Source organism: Planococcus citri, chromosome 4 (assembly GCF_950023065.1).
Source record: "Planococcus citri chromosome 4, ihPlaCitr1.1, whole genome shotgun sequence".
Classification (NCBI taxonomy): Eukaryota; Metazoa; Arthropoda; class Insecta; order Hemiptera; family Pseudococcidae; genus Planococcus; species Planococcus citri.
Window position 1 is genome coordinate 41,191,164 of NC_088680.1, and position 21,604 is coordinate 41,212,767.

Below are 21,604 nucleotides of genomic sequence, written 5' to 3' on the forward strand. Positions count from 1 at the left end.
TACATATCTCTCAACTTAACATAAAAGTGCTTTAAAGAAATGCTTTTAATTGCACTGAAAAAGTACTACTTATGTCTCATTATCAAGAACCAAAATATGCGCATCAAAAACGTCATATATCAATACTATTTACAGTTGTTTGAAATGTGACTAAAAAATGGTGTGCCATGAACTGAGTCGTAATTTTGTTGGAATTATGAGCAATTATCTCGTCACTTCAAATGGCACTTTCAAATGATGTATTATAGACTTTTCAGGTTGTGCAATATAAGGGCTCATAATGATGGTACTTAAATTGAAACTTGCAACGACAAATAATAGGCATGTACACATGATACCACCATAAGATGCCGCATATCATTCACTAAATTGGCACATTATTGATACAGTTTCAAATCACAGCTCAAGTGACTCCATTATGTTACATAACTACATATCTCTCAGTGTAACATAAAAGTGCTTTAAAGAAATGCTTTAAATTGCACTCAAAAAACACCACCCATGTCTCATTATCAAGAACTAAAATATGCGCATTAAAAACGTCATATTTCAGTACTGTATACAGATGGTTTAAATTGTGACTGAAAAATGGCATGCTATGAAGTGAGTCGTAATTTGTTGGAATTATGGGCAATCATATCATCACTACAAATGGCACTTTTAAATGATGGTATTATATACTTTTCACATTGTGCAATATAAGGGCTCATAATGATGGTACATAAATTGAAACTTGCAATGACAAATAATAGGCATGTATTCATGAAACCACCACAAGATGCCGCAAATCTTTTACCAAATTGGCACTTTGATGATACAGTTTCTAGTTACTGTTTAAGTTTCTTGATTACATGACATAACTACATATCTCCCCATGCAACATAAAACTGCTTTGAACACAGGCTTTAAATTGCACTCAAAAAAAAATATCTCTTGAAAATAAAATATCATCATCATATTCGGATTGTATGACCTTAAAATGAAAAATTTGAACATATCAACGTGTGGCACATTGAAAAGCACGTTTTTAAGGTTGTACAATCCGAATTTGATTGTTTTTTTTTGTTTTTTTTTTTTAAGGGATGTGGATGAAGTGCGTATTTTGAGAGAAGAGAAAAATTCATGTGTGTGAGATTGGAGAGATTTGCATCAAAATTATGTATTTTTGAAAACTGAAAAATTTCATAAATAATCCTAGGAGCACCTGCAAGCACCCAAAAATCATGCATTCCTAATTCTACACCTAAACATACTACTGAACCTATGTAAATCAAAAAGTACGCGGGATTAGAGGGTATTTGATTACTTTTATAGAAACATGTAAATCACCATCATTTAAAAAATGGTATCTCTTTGAAAAATTATTTTTGAAAAAAGTAATGTTCATTTCTTCCCTGCTAACGGCTCATCCCCTCACCCCATGAAAAAAATATTATCAAATTCGGATTCTATGACCTCAAAAACATACATATTGATGTATTGCACGTTGATATGCTCAAATTTGTCATTTCTCCCGCTCTTAACATCTCACCTCTCCCCACAAAAAATATTATAAAATTCAGATTCTACTACCTCAAAACATGTGGGTCATTAACTTTTTTTAATATTTATATATACTGGGATAAGATATTGAATTGCGCCCATTGTAGGGGGTCTCCTGGCCCATAGGAATGACATGACACCTGAATGTCCCAAAAAATGACATAGGTATACTTTGAAGAGCAAAGTATTGAAAGAAAATAGACGCATCACAGTAAAAAAACAGTGTAATAAACTCAATGATGCACAGTAAATGTGTAGTTTAGCCTTCAAACTTAGATTAAAATAAAATAAATGCAAACCATAATTAATTACATTACAAAATTTCTCCAAGAGATTGTCAAAAAAGTTTTAAATGACAAATTAAAATAAGAACATTCGCATATTATGTAACACAAATGTGTGTAGGGTGACAACGTCTTCAACAAGTCAAAAAATGCCAACTGTAAATACATAATTGCAATTTATACATAGTTTACAAGTGAAAAAAAAGTGAATTCAACAACGAGTTGTGCATAGCAGGTCAGGTAGCCTTACAACTATCAACATATTTTTTAAAAAGAAATAAAGATGCAAATTTCTTTAATGAGAAAATATTGAATTAAATAAATTTTCGAATTTACCAAAATATAGTGAATTTGTCAACGTATGTAGCTATTATAAATTATCAGAAAATTTTTGAATCATTCTTTCGAACATTTCTTCATGATAAAGTGAAATGCATGAAGATATCGTAGCAATAAACTGTTATCGAAGGTTTTATTAGTACAGTTTCCCTCAGTATTACTCTGACATCAACTACAGTCATCAACTATACCTAAATAAGCGATTCTCATTAATATGAGCGTGCCTTACAACGCAGAAATTTGTAGAAAATTATTCCATAAATTTTCTCAATCGTTCACACGAGTTTGTAAAATATGAATGGGTAATGGTGTTCTGACAAACTACACAGTACCATAAAACACAACTGGCTTTGATATCAAACCCTGTGCACACATCAACAGGTGTCCAACAAATTTTTTTAGAACGTAGTCTCTCTTAACTTGTTGCAAAATGTGATCAAGTTTTATCCACTTCAGTTGAATCAGTTGAAAAATGATCGAGATAAACAGTGCAATCGTTCACACGAGTTTGTAAAATATGACGGTGTTCTGACAAACTACACAGTACCATAAATCACAACTGGCTTTCATATCAAACCCTGTGCACACATCAACTGGTGTCCAGCAAATTTTTTGAGAACAAAGTCTCTCTTAACTTGTTGCAAAATGTGATCAAGTTTTATCCACTTCAGTTGAATCAGTTGATCATTAACCAGAAAAAAATGAACCTTTTTGTTTGAGTATGTACCATTCTCATTTCCCTTTATGTAAGGCTACCTTGGCCACTAATTACCAGACTATAGTTGCATCATACTTGATCTTAAATGATAAGAGTATTTTAATGAAAAGAGATGATAAAGAATTATTGTTTCTTGAAAAAAATTGAGAGGGGTTTTGCGATAAGGGCCCTTGTGGTGATATTTCGTTTTTTTTTTCAGGAGAGAAAAAACATCGAATTGCTTCGATTTTTTTTTATTTTTTTTTATTTTTGGGTGCAGTGTTGTCCTGCGCATAGGTTGGATGGGAAATTTTGAAGAAATTCGTTCATCATCGCCTGATATCAGTGATTTAGAAAAGAGACCTTGTGGTGAACAGCCAAATTTACACAACGTTACAGACTACTCCGCAAAAAAATACTGAGAAATTCGGATTAGCCATGAAATTTTACATAGGTAACAACAATAAAATGATTTTTCCATCGACCTTTTTTTAAAAAAAAAAAATCAAAAACAAACAAAAACTATGTTTTTTGATTTCCCAAAAATGTGAGTTTTTGAGTATTCATGTTAAAGTAATTTTTAAAACGAGAAGTTGATGAGATAGGCGAAATCTGATTACACCATTCGATTTCTCGTGAAAAAGTAAGTTGGAATCGTCAATAAAAAAAAACATCGAATCACCACAAGGACCCATATCGCGAAACGCCTCTCAATTATTAAATTTTGAATTTAACTAAACAGTTCTAGAATAAGATCTAAAAAATCTGTAATTATAAAAATCTAAAAATACACGAAACGATAAATCTAAATTATAATTTCAAACAACTTGAAGATTTGAGACCTCCGAGCCATCTTAACCGTAAAAATTTTGAATTACGGTCCTATATACCTTCGATTTTTGGACTTACGCATCTTCGTTATTCTTCTCTTTACAATTATCATGCGTATACCGTAACCACTTCGAAATTCTGGCAGGTATGTCCGCCGCTTCGTTTTTACCATGTTTTTCACTCAAAACTTCTGCAAAAAACAAATGAAAATGAAGAATTATTTACCTGTCATGTAAATTTAATATTGTTCAGGTGTACTCACTTTCAATAACTTTGTAAATACTGGATTTACAAAATGTTAATTTGTTGTTTTGACCGGTAAAGTTTATTTTGTTGCGAACGATGCCTGGGGTCAGGACCGCCTTCATTATGACTGGTACTGTTTCCTTCAGGCTTTTCCCTCCGAAATCCGTCAGATAAGTTTTCTAAAAAAAAAAAAAAAAATTATAACACACATATTTTATAAACGTAATTTTCTGCCCAGGAAAAAACGAAGAAACAGATTAATTTGAGATTTAAAAAACCCTTTCACTCGATGAAATGAACTCATCAAAAAAAAATAATTAAAATTTGAAAAGATTCACAAAATAAACTAGTTTTTATTTTTTTGTTGCGAGTGTAATTTCTATCAACTTTTTCATAAAATACGTCAGAAAGAGGCCAAAATAAGGCAACTGAATAAAGGAGTCCCGATAAGGCCACTTTTTGGGCCCTGCACAGTTACCTTATCGACTCGATCACTCATAAAATGTTGTAAAAAATGTCCCAAATACGAATCCCCATTTTTGGGCTCCAGGGGGGTTCCCAAAGTTGTGAATAAAAAAAGAATTTTAGGAACCACTGAGTATCATTTTCAAAAACTTTTTCAGCGTAAAATATCTGTTTGAACCCAATAAACGTTATGCGAGGTGATTTTTCTATTCTCAACCCTCGAGGGCAGCAATTGGGGGGTTTTGATTTTTGGAAAATTTTGGAACCACCATTTTGGACCTACCCCTCTAAGCCCCGCTAAAAAGCTGCTTACAGTTTATTAGTATCTGAAAGACCTCCATCATACCAAATTTTGAGCTCAATAAAATTTTGCGCTGGTACTCAAAAATCCAATTTTCTGATTTTTCGTAATTTCGATGTTTTGGGAATCCCTGGAAAATTAGAAACCTGTAATTTGCGCCAAACGTAACGTTTTGAAGTATATATTCAATAATCTAGATGAAAAAGATGAATAAAACTCCCTGTATATTCGTAATTTTGAACCCTTTTCAACTTTTTCAACAGACACGCAAAAATAGGGGTTAAATGGGTCAACTTCACCAATCAAAAGTTTTTTTCATGTTTTAAATAAAAAAATCATATTTTTTTGCAAACTTGAAATTATTTTAAATCGACTTTACGACATAGTGTCATCGCAATTTTTTAATATGTTGTTCAGCTAGCATGAAAATGTTGTCCATAATATATTTTTTTCAGAGTTTTTGAGAGTCGGAACGATATAAAAACTACATTTTGAAACTTTTTGAGCTAATTTTTGTACGAAAAAAAGTGACAACACAGATTTTTATGATACTATCAAAAAACTTTTCAAACCCCCTAACTATAGGAAAAACTTCCATTTTGGTAGCTGAAAAAGTAACCAGAAAAAAAACATCAAAATTCAAAAAAAAATCCTCAATTTCGCGAATAAAATACATCAAAACCTGGAAAAAATTGACACAAGTTTCAATAAAAAAAAAAAAAAAAAAAAAAAATGCAAACCAAAATTATTGAAATTGAGAGAAAACTAAAACGCGAAAAAAAAACAAGAAAGCTCCCCAAAAAATTCGAAATAAAAACATCAAGTCTTGAAATCCAAACCAAAACAAAACTCAAAAAAAAAAAACTGTAAAAAAATTCCACAAAAATGTATGTAAGCTGAAGAAAATTACTGAAATTTGGCGCAAAATTAGGAGGAAATTTCATAAAAGTCACGAAAATTCAAGAAAAAAGGTTTCGCCGAAATTAAGAACAAAAATTTAGTCAGAAAAACGAACCCATAAAATTCAAAATAAAATTATGGAAGGGATGAAAATGGAAAACTTTCGAAAATTCAGTTCAGGAAAAATCAATGAGAAATCAGGACATGGAACTCGCGAAAATTAAATTAAAAGTATGAATATCTACAGAAAAAACCACAAACATTTTGAGAAAAATCATCAAAAAATTTCGAGTAAAACTCAAGACGACTCAAAAGAAAAAAATAATTCGTACTTGAAAAAAAAAATTGTTCAGAGAGAGAGAGGAAATCCTGAGGACCTTTCTCATAACTGAGAGGGAAAGAGAAAGAAGACAGGGATCGACGAATAAAAGATATCAAGACTCCGAAAAAAAATCCACCACAAAAGATGAAAATGAAAAAACAAACTCATCAAATCATGAAGAAGCTTCCCTCCCTCCCTAAAAAAATTATCAAAATTCAAAGGAAATCATAACTTTTGGAAGAAAAAAATTCACAATTCCACAAGCTAGTTTTTTTAAAGCACTATGACCAGATAAAAAACTGCTAAGAAAACAGTCCAAATTAAGGCAAAAAAATAACCGTAATTTAAAGCAAAAATAAAATCGTGAAAATTCGAAGTTAAAAATTCCATCAAAACTGGAGAAATCTTTGCAAAAATTTGAACACAAAAAAAAATGAAAATTGCGGGAAAATCATTGAAAAACCAAAAAAAAAGAATTCTTAAAAATTCAAAAGAAAAAATTGTTATAAAGAAATTACGAGAATTTGAGGTGATAAAATTCAGCAACAATTCAAGCGAAAAAAAAAACATCAAAATTATTCAAAACAAAATCATTAAAAAAACCGCTACAACTCAAGATGTAAAAATCGATCAAAACAGAACCAAATCCAGTTAAAACTATCGAGAAATTCAAAAATAATGAGCAATACTTTGTTAAAATTAGAAAAACCCCAAACAAATTCTAAAGAAAAACCATCAAATCAGGAAAAATGAAATTCGTAACAATTTTAATTTTTTCTTCTTCAAAAATTCTAGTTATAATTTTGGGGGGAAAAAGGAAATTTGTAAAAAAAAATAAAAAAACTAGAAAAAAATAACTTTTAGTAACCAACATTTTTAGAAAGTAACCAAAAGTTACTAATATGTAGCCTATGTAGTAATTTCAGAGTGTCAGTAAAAATGGATTTTTTATTTTTTTCAAAAAAATTGAAATTTACTGAATTTCTTGGGAAATTTGTTGTGTCTATTACAAAAAAATAACCATTCACTTCGAAAAGTACAATTTTTGACATTTTTAATGACTGAAAATGAGCGATTTTCAAAAAAATAAAATAAAATTAACGAAATATAAAATTTCTTCGAGGCATTCGGGTAAATTCAATCGGTAGAACACCGGCATTTGATGTACTTTGGATGCGGGATCAAGTCCCATTCACGTCCGAGCAATAATAGAAAAAATGTTGGTCATTGAGAACTTCACTAATTCGAATTTCATTTATACACAATTCCTATGTGAGCCTTTATGCAGCATAAATTCAAAATTTATAAATATTCTAACTAAACAAAAAAAAAAGTACTCGAGTAAAAATTCAGTAGGTATCTTAGTATGAATTACCATCGATTCGAAATAATCGACATCCTTCAGTTTTTCTTCCATTTGCATAAAATCATCCATGCATTCAAGTGGAAAGCTATCGAAGTCCATATGTCTTTTAGAAGAACGGGCCAAATCGATGACGAGGTTTTTAATTTCTTTTATATCATCTTGTTGACTTCTATTAGATTTCTCAATTAAGAAAAGCCGATTTTTGATATCGATGATATCTTCTTCTAAACAGACGGAAAGCGAAATTCATATTATTAAAAAATAAAACTTCGAATACAGGTACGATGTATAGGTACGTGAAGTTTCTGGATTTTAAAACTCACCCAAGTATTTCATTCGTTTTGGTTTCACCACAAATCGTTTCACGCGTTTTCTTTTATTTTCAGGAGTGGGATGAGTCGTATCATCACTTTTGTCCGTGTCTGAAACAAAATTACAGATTAAAGTAAAAATTGACATTACTTTTCAAATTTTTTGAATGTTTTCGCGAAAAATATATATGCGGGGACGTTAAGTAGAGTGCTGGAAAGAACTATACATATAATTTTGCTATTGCACTTTATACATAAATTATACTTTTTCTGTGAGTCATTTTTTTCAATTTAAAAAAAAATTGAACATTTTTTAGTGTAGAAATTTTTACATGCTGTTTTTTCTTTGATAGTAAAAATAATTTTTCGCGGCTCCAAATTTTTTTTCACGGATATAGGTAAATGTTTGAACTTTAAAATTTGTATTTTTACCTGATGTTATGTCGCTGCTTTCGTCGTCATATTTATCGGATTTTTCGTCATCTTTATGGGATTTTTCCTTATCTTTATCGGATTTTTCCTTATCTTTATCGGATTTTTCATGAACTTCGTCCCTACGGGGTGCAATTAATGAAGCCGAACTGGATTGGAGAAGCTGTTCTTCGAGCGGCTTGCATTTATCATAATCGTCTATTAATTAGACAACAAGATTTAAAATTTCCATCAAAGTATACCTTCTTACCTAAATTTTATACCTGATTTTTCAACTTACCCAAGACATGATGAATATTTTCAACCGAATACACAGGCCATTTTGTATTAGGTTCTTTTCCAGATGAAATCCTTTTTACTGTAGCGTGTTTCGGAGGTGGGTAATAAAACTTCTTTTCACCTTCGATGAACCAACATGTTGGAACCGTACATATCTCCACGATTCCGCTGTCAACGTTTTTTGTTGATACAATTTTAAATGATGCCGCCATGCTCAAAAAATATGTACCTTCTAAAATCAATCAAAACAAAACAAATAAAAATTAAAAACCCTCGTATTTCTACTTATTGGATTTTTTCCATGCTCGTAGGTATAATTATTCTGTAACTATCGGTCGTTTCAGAGACGATTAAGAAAGCTAGCTTATGAAGATCAACGTGAAATTAACTATACTGCTCAAACGAAGTTGGAGCAAATGTTATTAAAAAAAATATATTATAGCAAAACCAGCAAATTCTTTAAAAAACCTAAGAAATTCATAACTTTTGTACATACTTTTTGTAAATACCAGATTTTCATACTCAAAATCATTTTTTTTTTTTTGAGAGAGAGAGAGAAAGAGAGAGGCAACTCTAATTATGTATTTAAGGGGTATATTTTTTCTAAAATCAGTACCTCCCACGTAGACGAAATGTTTTTTCGCGCTAGAAGGATTTGTACAAAATTTTTGACTCGTAAAAATTTTTCACATTGAACTTGGTACAGTCTTATTTTTAAGAAATATTGATTTCCATTAAAAGAAATTGACAAATTCCTGAATATCAACTTTTGACTTGAAAAAAAAATAACCAACTTTCCAAAATTACGCTAATGGAATATCAAATTTTTCTGCACAGTGAGATCCGGTGAGAATATAGAAATGGGATGAATTTACTTGAATTTTCAACAAAAAAAAATCAAAAATGCAAACAGTTTCGAAAAAAAAAATTAAAAATTGAGCATTTTGGGAATTTTTTTTCAAATTTTCAAATCGTCACAATTGGAGAAAGTACTGATTTCACCATCTCATCGTGAAAGGCTCTTTGAGAAAAAATTTTCTAAAATGAACAATTTCTGATTTTATTTTGAGAATGTTCGTATTTCGGGGAAACCAAACTTGAAATTTCAAAAATTCCAGGAAAAAAACTTGGAAATGAGTTGACTGATTTAATATACCTACCTACTGAACATTAAGAAATATTGAATTTTTCGTCGCAGAGATCCAGTGAGACTCATTTCTATTCATTTTTCACGAACTAATTTTTAGAAATTTTTCAAAAATTATGTAGGTAACTAAAATCTAATTGCTCCCTTCAAACAAAGTCAAATTTATTCGTAAAAAGTTTTCAAATTTAAGAAAAAAAATTCTTAAAAATGAACATTTTGAAATTTTTTTCAAAAATGTTTGCATTTTAGATTTTTTTGTTGAAAATTTAAGTAAGTTCATCCCCTTCATACACTACCGTTACTCGATCTATACCTAAACTTGAGACAATTGACGAAATGAAATCGACTGAGTACCTATAAAACCACAAATGTTGAATATGAAATTAATAGAAAAATTTTGGTGTTACACATAAAAACTAAACATAAAAACTAAAACTTCGGCATAGTTTACTCCGGGGCTGCAAAACGACAGATATGTGATATCGGAATTGTGGCAAATGTTTCTTCATCATCGGTAAGTGGCATTGCAAAGAGTTTACTTTTTATACAATTCAATGGGAACAACATCGGTTTCCGTTCGTTGAAGTGCGCCATTTCCACTTTGAAATAATTCTTCAGGAAACGTTCCTTTTTCTCAAATTTACCCAGCACTAGAAAGACGTCGTTACTTTTTAAGGATTTAATAATTTCTAAAACAACGCAGATATCATCATTCCGGGAAATCACGAACGAATTTCTCATTTCTCGTTTCTGAAAAATCGGATTTTTTGGTTTTGTCTTAATCGTAAATTCCTTCGTTTTTAATTTTTCGTACAATTCATAATGGCTTAAATCCGAATCACTAATAAATAATTTTGCGAATCGATCCACTGAATGCCTTTTGAAAAATTCGATGTCTTCATTTCGAGTTAGATTTACAGCCGCCAACCTTTGATCTTTATACTTTAAAACAACTTGCTGCAACGGTAAGTTTCCCTGCTTTACAAATCCTTTTACCTTCTGTAAAAAACTTTCAAACTGAAAACAACAAAAGTTGTCCGCGGGACCGTATCGTAACACGTCTTCTGGTAAATGCGTTAAAGAATGAAAATTGTGACTGATCAGATCACCACCATAAATTTTTTCAAACTCCTTCAAAAATTTTGAGATCATCTTCTGTGCTTCAACTGCATTTGTTTCGACATTTTCACAACCTAACAACAAACGACCTATTTTGTGAAACTTTAAAAAATTTTGATACATCTTCCATCGTAAGGTATCATGTGGAAAAAATATCTGACTCAAAACAATCGGACCCGTGTAAATTAAAAATTGTCTGAATTCGGTGGCTTTCCAGAACGTGAATTCGTCAATGTTTCGACAACGTCTCTGGAATTCGACAGGAGTAAACGGTTTGATTCTCAATAATACGGTATTCGCAGTTTTTATGTCATCGCTCGTCATTTTAACTTTACTTGAACCTTTATTTACAGCAGTTTTTGGCAGTCCGTTTACCCAGTAATCTAACACTTTTTTTGTTATTCCCAATGACATCAGATGCATGTAATCGAAGGGGAATCCGAGTATTACATCAAAATCGATAATATTGGCGATAGGTGAAAGTGTTTCTTCGTTGTTTCTCTTTCTATGATGATCCGGATCCACTACATTTAAAAAATCGGCAGCTGTTCTATTCACCGGTGTTTCTTCCTTTGGATTTTTTCTAAACGATGTTCGATTTCCAATTCGCTCGCCTCGAATCGAACAACGATGACAACTACTGTACCCTGTATGACCTTTAATATCCAGTATAAACGCCTTCGCTGGCGCATCGCAGATAAAATTTTGAACACGTACCTCAAATTTTCTATCATCAATAACAATGCCATTATTAATTAATCCATTAACTTCGTCAACAAAGTCGGTGAGAAATTCGTCGCTGGTAACTGATTCCGTACCTTCCCCTTCCCAATACGCTGCCACCATGATCACTTCATTACGCAGATCGCCGTCGACCTGCATCAATATTGGCCACAAACTTTTCTTAGAACTGCCAAACAACGGTAGCCCATCAACGTTTATTTTTAGCTTGATGATTCCGTCGTTTGGCATTTTGTAACAATTTTTAAAATTTAATAACCCACTCGCGACGCCAAAATAATAATATTGCCCCCCATTCGAAAAAGTTTCTATCCCGAGTTTAGTTCGTTGGCGTACCATTATTGTTCGGTAAGTAATCGGCATATCTTGAGGTTTAAAAAAATGTAATATGTCGTCTGTAGCAGATCGTGTCAAGTTGTGTTTCAAAATTATTCGCCGAAACTCGTTTAATCTTTCGTTGTCAGTGGTCATCGGCGTTGAATCAGAGAAACTATTGTTACCATCAATCACTGAAGATGTTGCATTGTTATAAATTGGAACCGTATCGGTTTCGTTCTTACTGTTTGACGTAGTGTGAGTACACGTTGTGCTAACTGAAGAGATACCCGGAGAGGTTGTTGCATTATTCAAGATTACATTCGTAGTACAAGTTGTGTTCACTGAAGAGATAGTCGGAGAGGTTGTTGCAGTATTTAAGATTACAACATCATTCGAAGTATGCGACGTAGTGTGAGTACACGTTGTGCTAACTGAAGAGATACCCGGAGAGGTTGTTGCATTATTCAAGATTACATTCGTAGTACAAGTTGAATTCACTGAAGAGATAGTCGGAGAGGTTGTTGCAGTATTTAAGATTACAACATCATTCGAAGTATGCGTAGAAGTGCCCAACAATAGTTTCCTCTCCTTGCGAATTTGTTGAGCACGCCGTTTCGAAACGAAACGACCCTCAAATTTAACTTTCTTTTTACCGGCCGATATCCGGTAATTTTTCGCCATAGTTATATATTGAAAAAAAATGATACCTGTACTTACGTAACAATGTTAATTACGTCTGACCCGATAAAATCTGGAATTCTGGATAATCTGGAATCACACATTAAACACCTAAACACCATATGCACAACCGCAAAAATTCACTTCAATTCAATCGAATATATCGATCTAAAATTAAAAAACCATTTTTGTTGGCTTCCGTACTTCTGCGAAGACAATTTTTTATCATTCACGCTGTAGGTGGCCTTTTCACGCGTTTTGAGTAGCATACAGACAGCCAACGATATGTCACGTTCGTCACATTTCAATTGATCAACACAATAGCGGTGAGGGCGCTCATTACCATATTTCAATTCAAATTGAAATTTATTTAAATTTCAAAGGATGACTTAATTTGTAAAGTTATTCAATTTAATTTATTGATTCTTTTTATTTTGTCAGACTAACAGTATCCATACTTTAAAATTTGTAGTATCTGTACTTATGGTCATTGAATCAGAGAGTCTTATTATTATGTATTCATTTAGGTACGAGGTATTAAAAAAAAAAGTGTGGTTTGTGTTTTAAGTGCTTTAATATTTATGAATTTTTAAAAAAATAAAATCCAGAAATTTTTAATATCGATTCTATAATAAGTTAATATTAATTACATGCCATCAACAATGCTTCAAAATTTCGATCAATTTCATATTCATAAATAATTGTAGCGTTCAAACTAACCTACTCGTACCATGATCATCTTTGGGATTTTTTTCAATAATTTAACGGTAAAAATTGTGAAAAACGTATTTGGATGAAAAAAAATACGTAATGTGTTGACTACAGTAATTTTTTATCCCTGAACGAGGAGAAAATTGATCCGAGAAATGCGACATACATGCGAGAGAAAAAGCTTTTGAAAAACTAGAATTCAAAACATAAAACTATAATATTATCAATAGGTCCAAATGAAACGAAAGCAAAAACTTTCGAAAATTTATGATTCAAAAAATGAAACTACATCATTTTAGATGCAAAAATTTTATTTTGCTGTGTTCGAAATTTTTAAAAATTCGGTTCGCATTTGAATAGTTTAGAACACGAAATTGGAGGAATTTTTTGCAAGACTTTTTATGTGCGATTTTCGCATTTAATTCGCCTCTCCCAATTAAATGTAAAATTCAGATTCAGAATTTCACTTCCTTATTCAGTAAGACCTAAGAATTTTTAGTGATTGTTTCAAATTAGAGTAAGTAATTTTCTGTGGGAGGAATTCCAAATGAACTTTCCCACAATGATTTCGGATGACGTATTAAGCTTTTGTTTTTAATGTTGAATCCATTTAAAAAATTTGAACAGTAATAACTTTCAAGAAAAAATGAGTTTTGGTACAAAAAAAATTGCGAGAGCGAAAGCTTTTGAAAATTTATAAATCAAAAAACAAACCAGCATCGTTTAAGATTTTATTTTATTGGTTTTCACACGTTTCAAAATCGAAAAATCATTTTCAAAAAATTTCATTTTGAAACCGTAATAAGCTATGATACGATTGTTTCAAATTAATTTTCTGTGGGAGGAATTCCAAATGAATTTTCCCACATTGATTTCGGATGAGATGACGTATTAAGCTTTTGTTTTTAATTTTGAATCCATTTAAAAAATTTGAACAGTAATAACTTTCAAGAAAAAATGAGTTTTGGTACAAAAAAAATTGCGAGAGCGAAAGCTTTTGAAAATTTATAAATCAAAAAACAAACCAGCATCGTTTAAGATTTTTTTTTATTGGTTTTCACACGTTTCAAAATCGAAAAATCATTTTCAAGAAATTTCATTTTGAAACCGAAAGCTATGATTGATTGTTTCAAATTAATTTTCTGTGGGAGCAATTCCAAATGAACTTTCCCACAATGATTTCGGATGAGATGACGTATTAAGCTTTTGTTTTTAATTTTGAATCCATTTAAAAAATTTGAACAGTAATAACTTTCAAGAAAAAATGAGTTTTGGTACAAAAAAAATTGCGAGAGCGAAAGCTTTTGAAAATTTATAAATCAAAAAACAAACCAGCATCGTTTAAGATTTTTTTTTATTGGTTTTCACACGTTTCAAAATCGAAAAATCATTTTCAAGAAATTTCATTTTGAAACCGAAAGCTATGATTGATTGTTTCAAATTAATTTTCTGTGGGAGCAATTCCAAATGAACTTTCCCACATTGATTTCGGATGACTTGCGCTTTTGTTTTTAATGTTGAATTCTTTTGAAAAATTTGAATTGTAATAAAAAAAAATCAGTTTTGTACCTAATTAAAAAAAAATGAATACGAGAGCAAAGCTTTGGAAAATTTTTAAATCAAAAAACAAACCAGCATCGTTTAAGATTTAATTTTATTGGTTTTCACACGTTTAAAATTTAAAAAATCATTTTCAAAAAATTGCATTTTGAAATCGAAAGCTATGATTGATTGTTACAAATTAATTTTCTGTGGGAGGAATTCAAAATGAATTTTACCGCAATGATTTTCGGATGACGTACGAGTTTTTGTTTTTTATGTTGAATTATTTAGAAAAATTTGAACAAAATTTTCAAAAAAATTCAGTTTTGAAACAAAAAAAAATGCGAGAGCAAAAGCTTTTGAAAATTTATGAATCAAAAAACAAACCAGCATCGCTTTTCACACGTTTAAAATACGAAAAATCATTTTCAAAAAGTTTCATTTTGAATCTGAAGGGAAGGGTAAGATTGGCTCGAGCAAGCCAAGGACAAGAGCTTTCAGTAACTTATAGTTCTCAAGAAATAAAACGACATTAGTTTTGTTTTGATTTTTGCAAGCTTTGAATCATGTCTGCTTCTGAGCAATAATTTTCAAAAAATTATAATCTAGCAATGCAAAAGCTTTTGAAAATTTCCAATTAGAGAGATAGAATGACATACTTCAGGTTAGTTTTTCGGTATTTGGGCTTTGACAACAAAATTTCAGTCTTAGAATAAAAGAGCAAGTAGATATAACTACTATTAAGTATACTTAAGGTACTTACCTATGTACCTGTTGGAAAATTTATAATTCTTTAAAAGAAACCACACAATCTTTAATAGAGTCAGTAGTTCATTTTCTTGATATTTTGTATATACGAGTATTTTAAATAACCCATCGCTCGCACTTTTGAAATTTGAATGTAATTCATTTCATGTACGAGTACTATGTAGTTTAGGTATAGCAATTTCAGAGCAAATGTTTTTGGAAATTTACAATTTAAAAACGAGAAAGGAAAGATACTCAAGATGTAAGAAATATGCTGGAGGTACTCGAATGATTAATCAAAATTGAGATTAAGCATTTTCTTTGTGATTCTTTATTCGATGAGAATTAAATCCAGTTGAAAAATAACGCGCGCCAGCTTCTTATAGTTTTTTCTTAATTTTTCGGAACAATATATTTATTACATTGTGAACAAATTTATGAGAAAAATGGACATCGATAAATTATCGTCAAGTCTAAATGCTGTGCATTCCCATTTATTATCGATATTATTTAATATTCATACGCTACCTCGTGTAATTCAACTCAAATGGAGGTATTTTATAGAATTGTGAACTAAATCCAGTTGAAAAATGAACGCAGCTTCTTATACAGTTTTTTCTCAATTTTTCGGAACAATTTAATTATTACATCGTGAACAAATTTCTGAGAAAACTGAACATCGATGAATTATCAACAAGTCTAAATGCCGTGCGTTTCTATAATCATTATCGATATTATTTAATTATTCATACGTACAGTACACCTCCTGTGTTTTAACTCAAATGGAGGTATTTATTTTATAGAACTCTTAGCGATGATGAAATTTATTTCTTCTATAATCTTCAATACATAATGTAAAGATATCTAAAGACCATTAAATGATGTTTCATTTAAATGAACTCTCGTTGCTTGTGCAAAATTATACTATTTATTAGAACATTTGGAACCACCAGTTTTTATAGAACGCCACGTAGTATTCGCGCTATAGCCCTAGTACCACATGTTCACAGGGTAGCTGCTTGCACTAAATCACGCTCCGAGATCCAGACGACCCGGGTTCGAATCCCGCCGCCGGCAAAAAATTTATTCGATCATCTCGACGAATGGGATTATGAAAATGGAATTGATGTACGGTAAATCGAGGAAAAATAAATATAAAATAATAAATGTAAGTAATGCGTGATAAATAACTGAAACATAGTGCGTTTCAGAAATGGATATAACGTAACATAAATGTGACAAATCTGTGACATGAGAATGTTACGTTACACGCTAAGCAAACTAATTACTCAACAACTACTGCGAAATAAATATTTTTAAACGCGACTTAAATGTGTCATAATTTATGGCACATAATAGAGCCTATAAATTTCGTTTTTCATGAGGTATTTATGTGACTTTGAAAGGACAACATTTAGGGTACATAAAAATCTTGTCATATAGGTGTCGTAATGTATGGCACATAATAGAGCATATAAATTTCGTTTTTCATGGAGCACTTATGTCACTTGCATGAAATGCTATTTAAGTAACTTGAAATGGCAACAGAAAAGTACCATAGATTATGGCACATAATAGAGCATATAAATTTCGTTTTTTCATGGAGCCCTTATGTCACTTTGAAAGGACAACATTTAGAGTTCATAAAAACTTCTCATACAGGTGTCATGATGTATGGCACATAATAGAGCATATAAATTTCGTTTTTCATGGAGCACTTATGTCACTTGAATGAAATGCTATTCAAGTTACTTGAAATGACAACAGAAAAGTGCCATAGCTGATGGCACATAATAGAGCATATAAATTTCGTTTTTCATGCAACATTTTTGTCACCTGGAAAGAACACAATTTATGTGACATGAAATCAGGCTAGAAATGTGCCATAGCTGATGGCACATAATAGAGCATATAAATTTCGTTTTTCATGCAACATTTATGTCACTTGGGAGGGATAAAATTTATGTAACATGAAATTGTACTTAGAAAGTGCCATGGCATATGTCACATAATACAGCCTATAAATTTCGTTTTTCATGTGCCATTTATGAAATTTTAACATGATGCAGAAATGTATAATAGATATGCCAATGAAAAAGGCCTCTGCTCATGTTACATTAATGTTGCATGATAAACGAAATTTATATGCTCTATTATGTGACATGTGGCATGGCACATTTATGGCAAATGCGTGGCACCGTCGGGAACAGATGTAGAACAATATTAACATAGAATTTTTTCGAAAAGTCATAAAATTTATCATTTTCTCATTCACCTAATACATAAGACCATCTACATACATGTACATAGACATAGAGTCCATTTGTGACGGATTTCGAGGGTCTACATTTACATCTTCATTCGTTACATGGGAACTAACAAGCGAGTGAATCAAGACCATACGAAATTCATACACAAGTGGACTGTATTTTACATAAAACATTGAACAATTATTACTCAATGCCTCAATGGTATAAATAAAGTCGAATCATCCGATAACAGGCTTGTTTCATATCGAACGTTATAGTGGGTGTAAAGTTATCAGTTTCCTGCAAATAAAACCATAATTTAGTATGAATCTAGCGAGCAATTAGCAACTTTACAAGGCTATTTCATTTCAAAATTATTCAATAATGAAAATTCCAACTAACCAAATCCATTTTTCGATTTTTGACAAATGTTCGACAAATTAAAAGTTGACCATTTTCATTGATTTACATAGATACATATGTACTTATGTTTTTTCAAAACAAAATTTACCTACCTTATTCAAAATGATGAAAGCTGATCCTGAAACTATTATCAACTTCTCTGAACCAAATTTCATAATTTTAAGCCATTCTGGAGCTTCAAACACAATTTTTGATTTTTTTTTTAGAAAGCCGGTTTATTAATTTGGGCACCTAAAAATCGAGTTGTCGCTCAGTCTCGACCCAGTGAACAAGTTCATCCACATATAGGCTGATTTCCAGGCGATCTCTTCAAGTGCGTTTTTTTATCAGCACAAATAATTTTCTGCTCACATGAAATGTGGATTGCAGGAGGGAGGGTGTTACAAAAATTTCCCCTGGTGAAGGTACAAATAAAGAATTGTTTCCCTTGTGTGTACCTGGATTTTAAAAAAAAACGAACCGAAGATGTCCTCCTGGAAATATGCTCAATTGTGGATGAACTCGTTGACTACATAGGTCTAAAATAAGCCTGAACTCGGTTTCGGCTCCTTCTCGAGAAACTCAAAAATTCTAGAAAAATCAGAAATAGCGATGAAGTCTCTAGAATGGATTGAAATGACAAAATTTGGTATACAGGACTGTTGATATCGGTCTTATGATTTCCTAATTTTCATAATTTTGAATAAAAATTTTGTTGAAAAAAAACATACCTAGGTAATTAAATACCTTTTTTGTTTTTGGTTTGTTGGTTTATTTGTAATATTACATACATAAACATAATATGGTCAATTTGGTATCTTGTTAAAATTAAAGATATGTCACTCTAGGAATTGGTTATTTTCAACTATTTTTACTGTACCTAACTAGTTGCACTGAAAGAAATTTTTATTGGAAATTATAGATACTACCTAGTACTATAAATCATGAGATTTTTGGATGGGCTCTGAAAATTTGACCACTTTTACTGTAAATTATAGTACCTAATTTTTGATTTTTTCTGTAAAACATAGTAATTTTTCTCAAAGTGTATTGCGAAAATTCCTACAATTTAAAGGATATAAATTGAAAAAAAGTTATACTTATATAAAATAATTAAAATTATTATAATAAAAAATTCAACTTGAATAATCAATAGGTATAAAAAAAATATGCTTAAAAATAATGATAAATATTTACTAACAATCAATAATCTGTAAAAAAAAAAATATCATTCAAGCTGGTAGTGGAGTTGTTGTTTGTACACATTATTAAGTGTAACAACTTTTCTTGTTGTTCCGGTGTGAAAGTGTTCAATATAAATTTGAACACAGTATCGGAATAAGTTTTACCCAGATAATTCGGATTATCAGCAAATATTTTCAACAAAGTTAGCTTGAAATCGTAGTTTTTCTCCATCAATAAAGTGATCATGGCGTGTGTCACATCTGATGTCAAAGGAACTTGGTTCATTGCGTTTTGGAAAATTCCTTTGGTTGCATCCAGATAAGTACAATATTTCATTTTGCAAAAAAATAAAACATTCATCAATTGAAAAATATTTTCATTTGTAATTAAATTAATCATGTATTTAGAATTAGAATTGGACAATGAGAAACACGCAAATTACATAAAATCTGTTATTTTCATAACTTTCTTCCAACAAATATTGCAAAAACGTATTAAAAAATTAAAAAATTTGTAAGTTCTATAACGTGGCGTAGGTACCTATTTGCGTTCAACATATTATTTGCAGTATTTTATTTAAGTTAAGTGTTTTGTAACCTTGAAAATCAGCACTGAGTCGTAAAAAAAGTTCAGAATTTTCATAATAATGAAAAAATTACTTACTTACGAGTACTTTTTAAAACGACACCGAATTCATTCGTTGATTGTCTGACTGAAGGTGCATACCACCGAAAATGTAGTTTAGATAATATGGGTACTACGTCGAGGTTCCTATTTTCACCTGAACATAAACGCAAAATATACGTTTTTGAACTAGAATCTTAAGAAGACTAACACACTAACGTCCCATACAATTCCAACTGTCGTCGGCTGGCAATCACTTCGAAAATGGTACGAGTATATTAATGCAAACCGAGCTTATTATAATCTTTGAAACCGCAAAACAAAAATTTTGAAGGAATAATCTACATTACTGTTTTTTTAACATTTAAGACTTGAAATTAGAGCGCAACATTGAAATATGAAAAAATAAAGTAGATTTATTCGTATTCAGCGGGAAATTTTTGTTTGCACATTTTACTTCAACTCTTTTTTTTTGGGGGGGGGGGAGGGGAGGGCATCAAAAAGTTTTGAAAAAAAGGTGCTGGTGCATGCGCAGATTTTAGCGAATTTCGGATATTTTTTTTAGGACACTTTCTGTAATACATTGAGCCAAAAAATCTAAGTATTCGCAACAATTTTCTACACGTTGCACTAATTTTTGGCTTGAATTAAAGACTGATCATTTTTCAACCTTGAACCAAAAAATTTCCATTTCGACCATGAAAAATGGCAAATTTCTTCTATACCTATACCTACCATAATAATTTTTTGATATTTTCTCAAAATTGTGTTTCGACTTTATACTTATACTTGATAACTGGACTCCTCAAGTAGGAAAAAAAACGACGTTAGAAAGTAAAAAAGAAAACCTCATCATTTTTCCTACGTCAATTCGCCGACTATACGAACGAAAATTACCGCTTTGAAAAAGAAGGCAATTTACTAAATTGTTTGGCGTGCGAGAATAGTATAGCGAAAAAAATCTTTCGAGGAGTTTTTAAAACTAGTGTGTATACCTACTCGTATGTGTGTGAGGTGTTTTTTTTTTACTCTTTCGTTGGTCTGCTGTGAAGTCTGTACTTTCCGAGCGAAATGTAAGGGATAAGAACGTGTAGATAAAAGTAATGAAGGTTAGCAAGTTGGAAATTACTTGTGTAAATCACAAGACGTTAGCTCTTCTGTGTACGGTGGCGTATCTCTCTTCTCGCGAGAATTTATATACCTGATGGCAAAGTTCTAGTAAAGTTTTCAATAGTTACTCGTTGCCGTTCGTTGTAACGTTGAAAATAACTGCTTTAACTTTTCACCACCGGCACCCTCGCCAGTCTGCGTCACTGCCCGGTTACCGCGTCCGATACCGTATCCTTTTAAAGTTGAACTATTTAGTGAGCGGTTTGCACTTATGCAAATTTACCATAACATGTAGAAGTGTATTTTATGATGTGTATAACTAAGGAACTAAATACCAGGTATGGAAATACGCCATCTTTGGATATAGAAAAAAAATTTTAAGGACTCAATTTATTAATAATACCGCCAATTTACATTATTTTTTTACTTCATATTCATTTTAATACACAAAATAAACATTTTCCCACCATTTTTTTGATTTCATTTCTTTATATGACTGAAATGAAAAAATCACATCACCGTCAAAACTACGAAATCTATATCCAAAGATGGCGTATTTCCATACCTGGTATTTAGTTCCTTAGTATAACGTCTTTGTACAGCTTGTTAAATCCTATCATTATGCTACACGGATGGGTGGATGGGATGGTTTATTAGAAGTTATTCGTTGAAGAATGACGGAGGGGGAGAGGGTGCTAGTGAGTGGTTTTAAAGTC

General features: G+C 31.3%; 2 protein-coding genes across 5 annotated transcripts in view; one reads left to right on the plus strand and one right to left on the minus strand.

The window, feature by feature from the left end:
- Positions 1-21,604, plus strand: part of kcc (solute carrier family 12 member kcc) — a 650,839-nt gene that overhangs the window by 348,917 nt on the left and 280,318 nt on the right. The window lies entirely within an intron of this gene.
- Positions 1,749-13,251, minus strand: LOC135845627 (uncharacterized). Its single transcript, XM_065364321.1, has 7 exons — positions 12,358-13,251; positions 8,317-8,547; positions 8,037-8,234; positions 7,617-7,715; positions 7,303-7,517; positions 3,956-4,118; positions 1,749-3,883 (listed from the first exon to the last, which is right to left on the minus strand). Exons 2-7 carry the CDS (start codon positions 8,525-8,527, stop codon positions 3,768-3,770), a joined length of 1,002 nt encoding a protein of 333 aa, XP_065220393.1. The 5' UTR covers positions 8,528-8,547; positions 12,358-13,251; the 3' UTR covers positions 1,749-3,767.

Coding starts and splice junctions, on each gene's coding strand:
- LOC135845627 (XM_065364321.1), bottom strand. CDS start 8,527: ATGGCGGCATCATTTAAAATTGTATCAACAAAAAACGTTGACAGCGGA. Junction 7,716..8,036: donor AAGCAGCGACATAACATCAG/GTAAAAATACAA, acceptor ATTTTGTTTCAG/ACACGGACAAAAGTGATGAT. Junction 4,119..7,302: donor TCGATTATTTCGAATCGATG/GTAATTCATACT, acceptor TTTTTTTTTTAG/AAAACTTATCTGACGGATTT.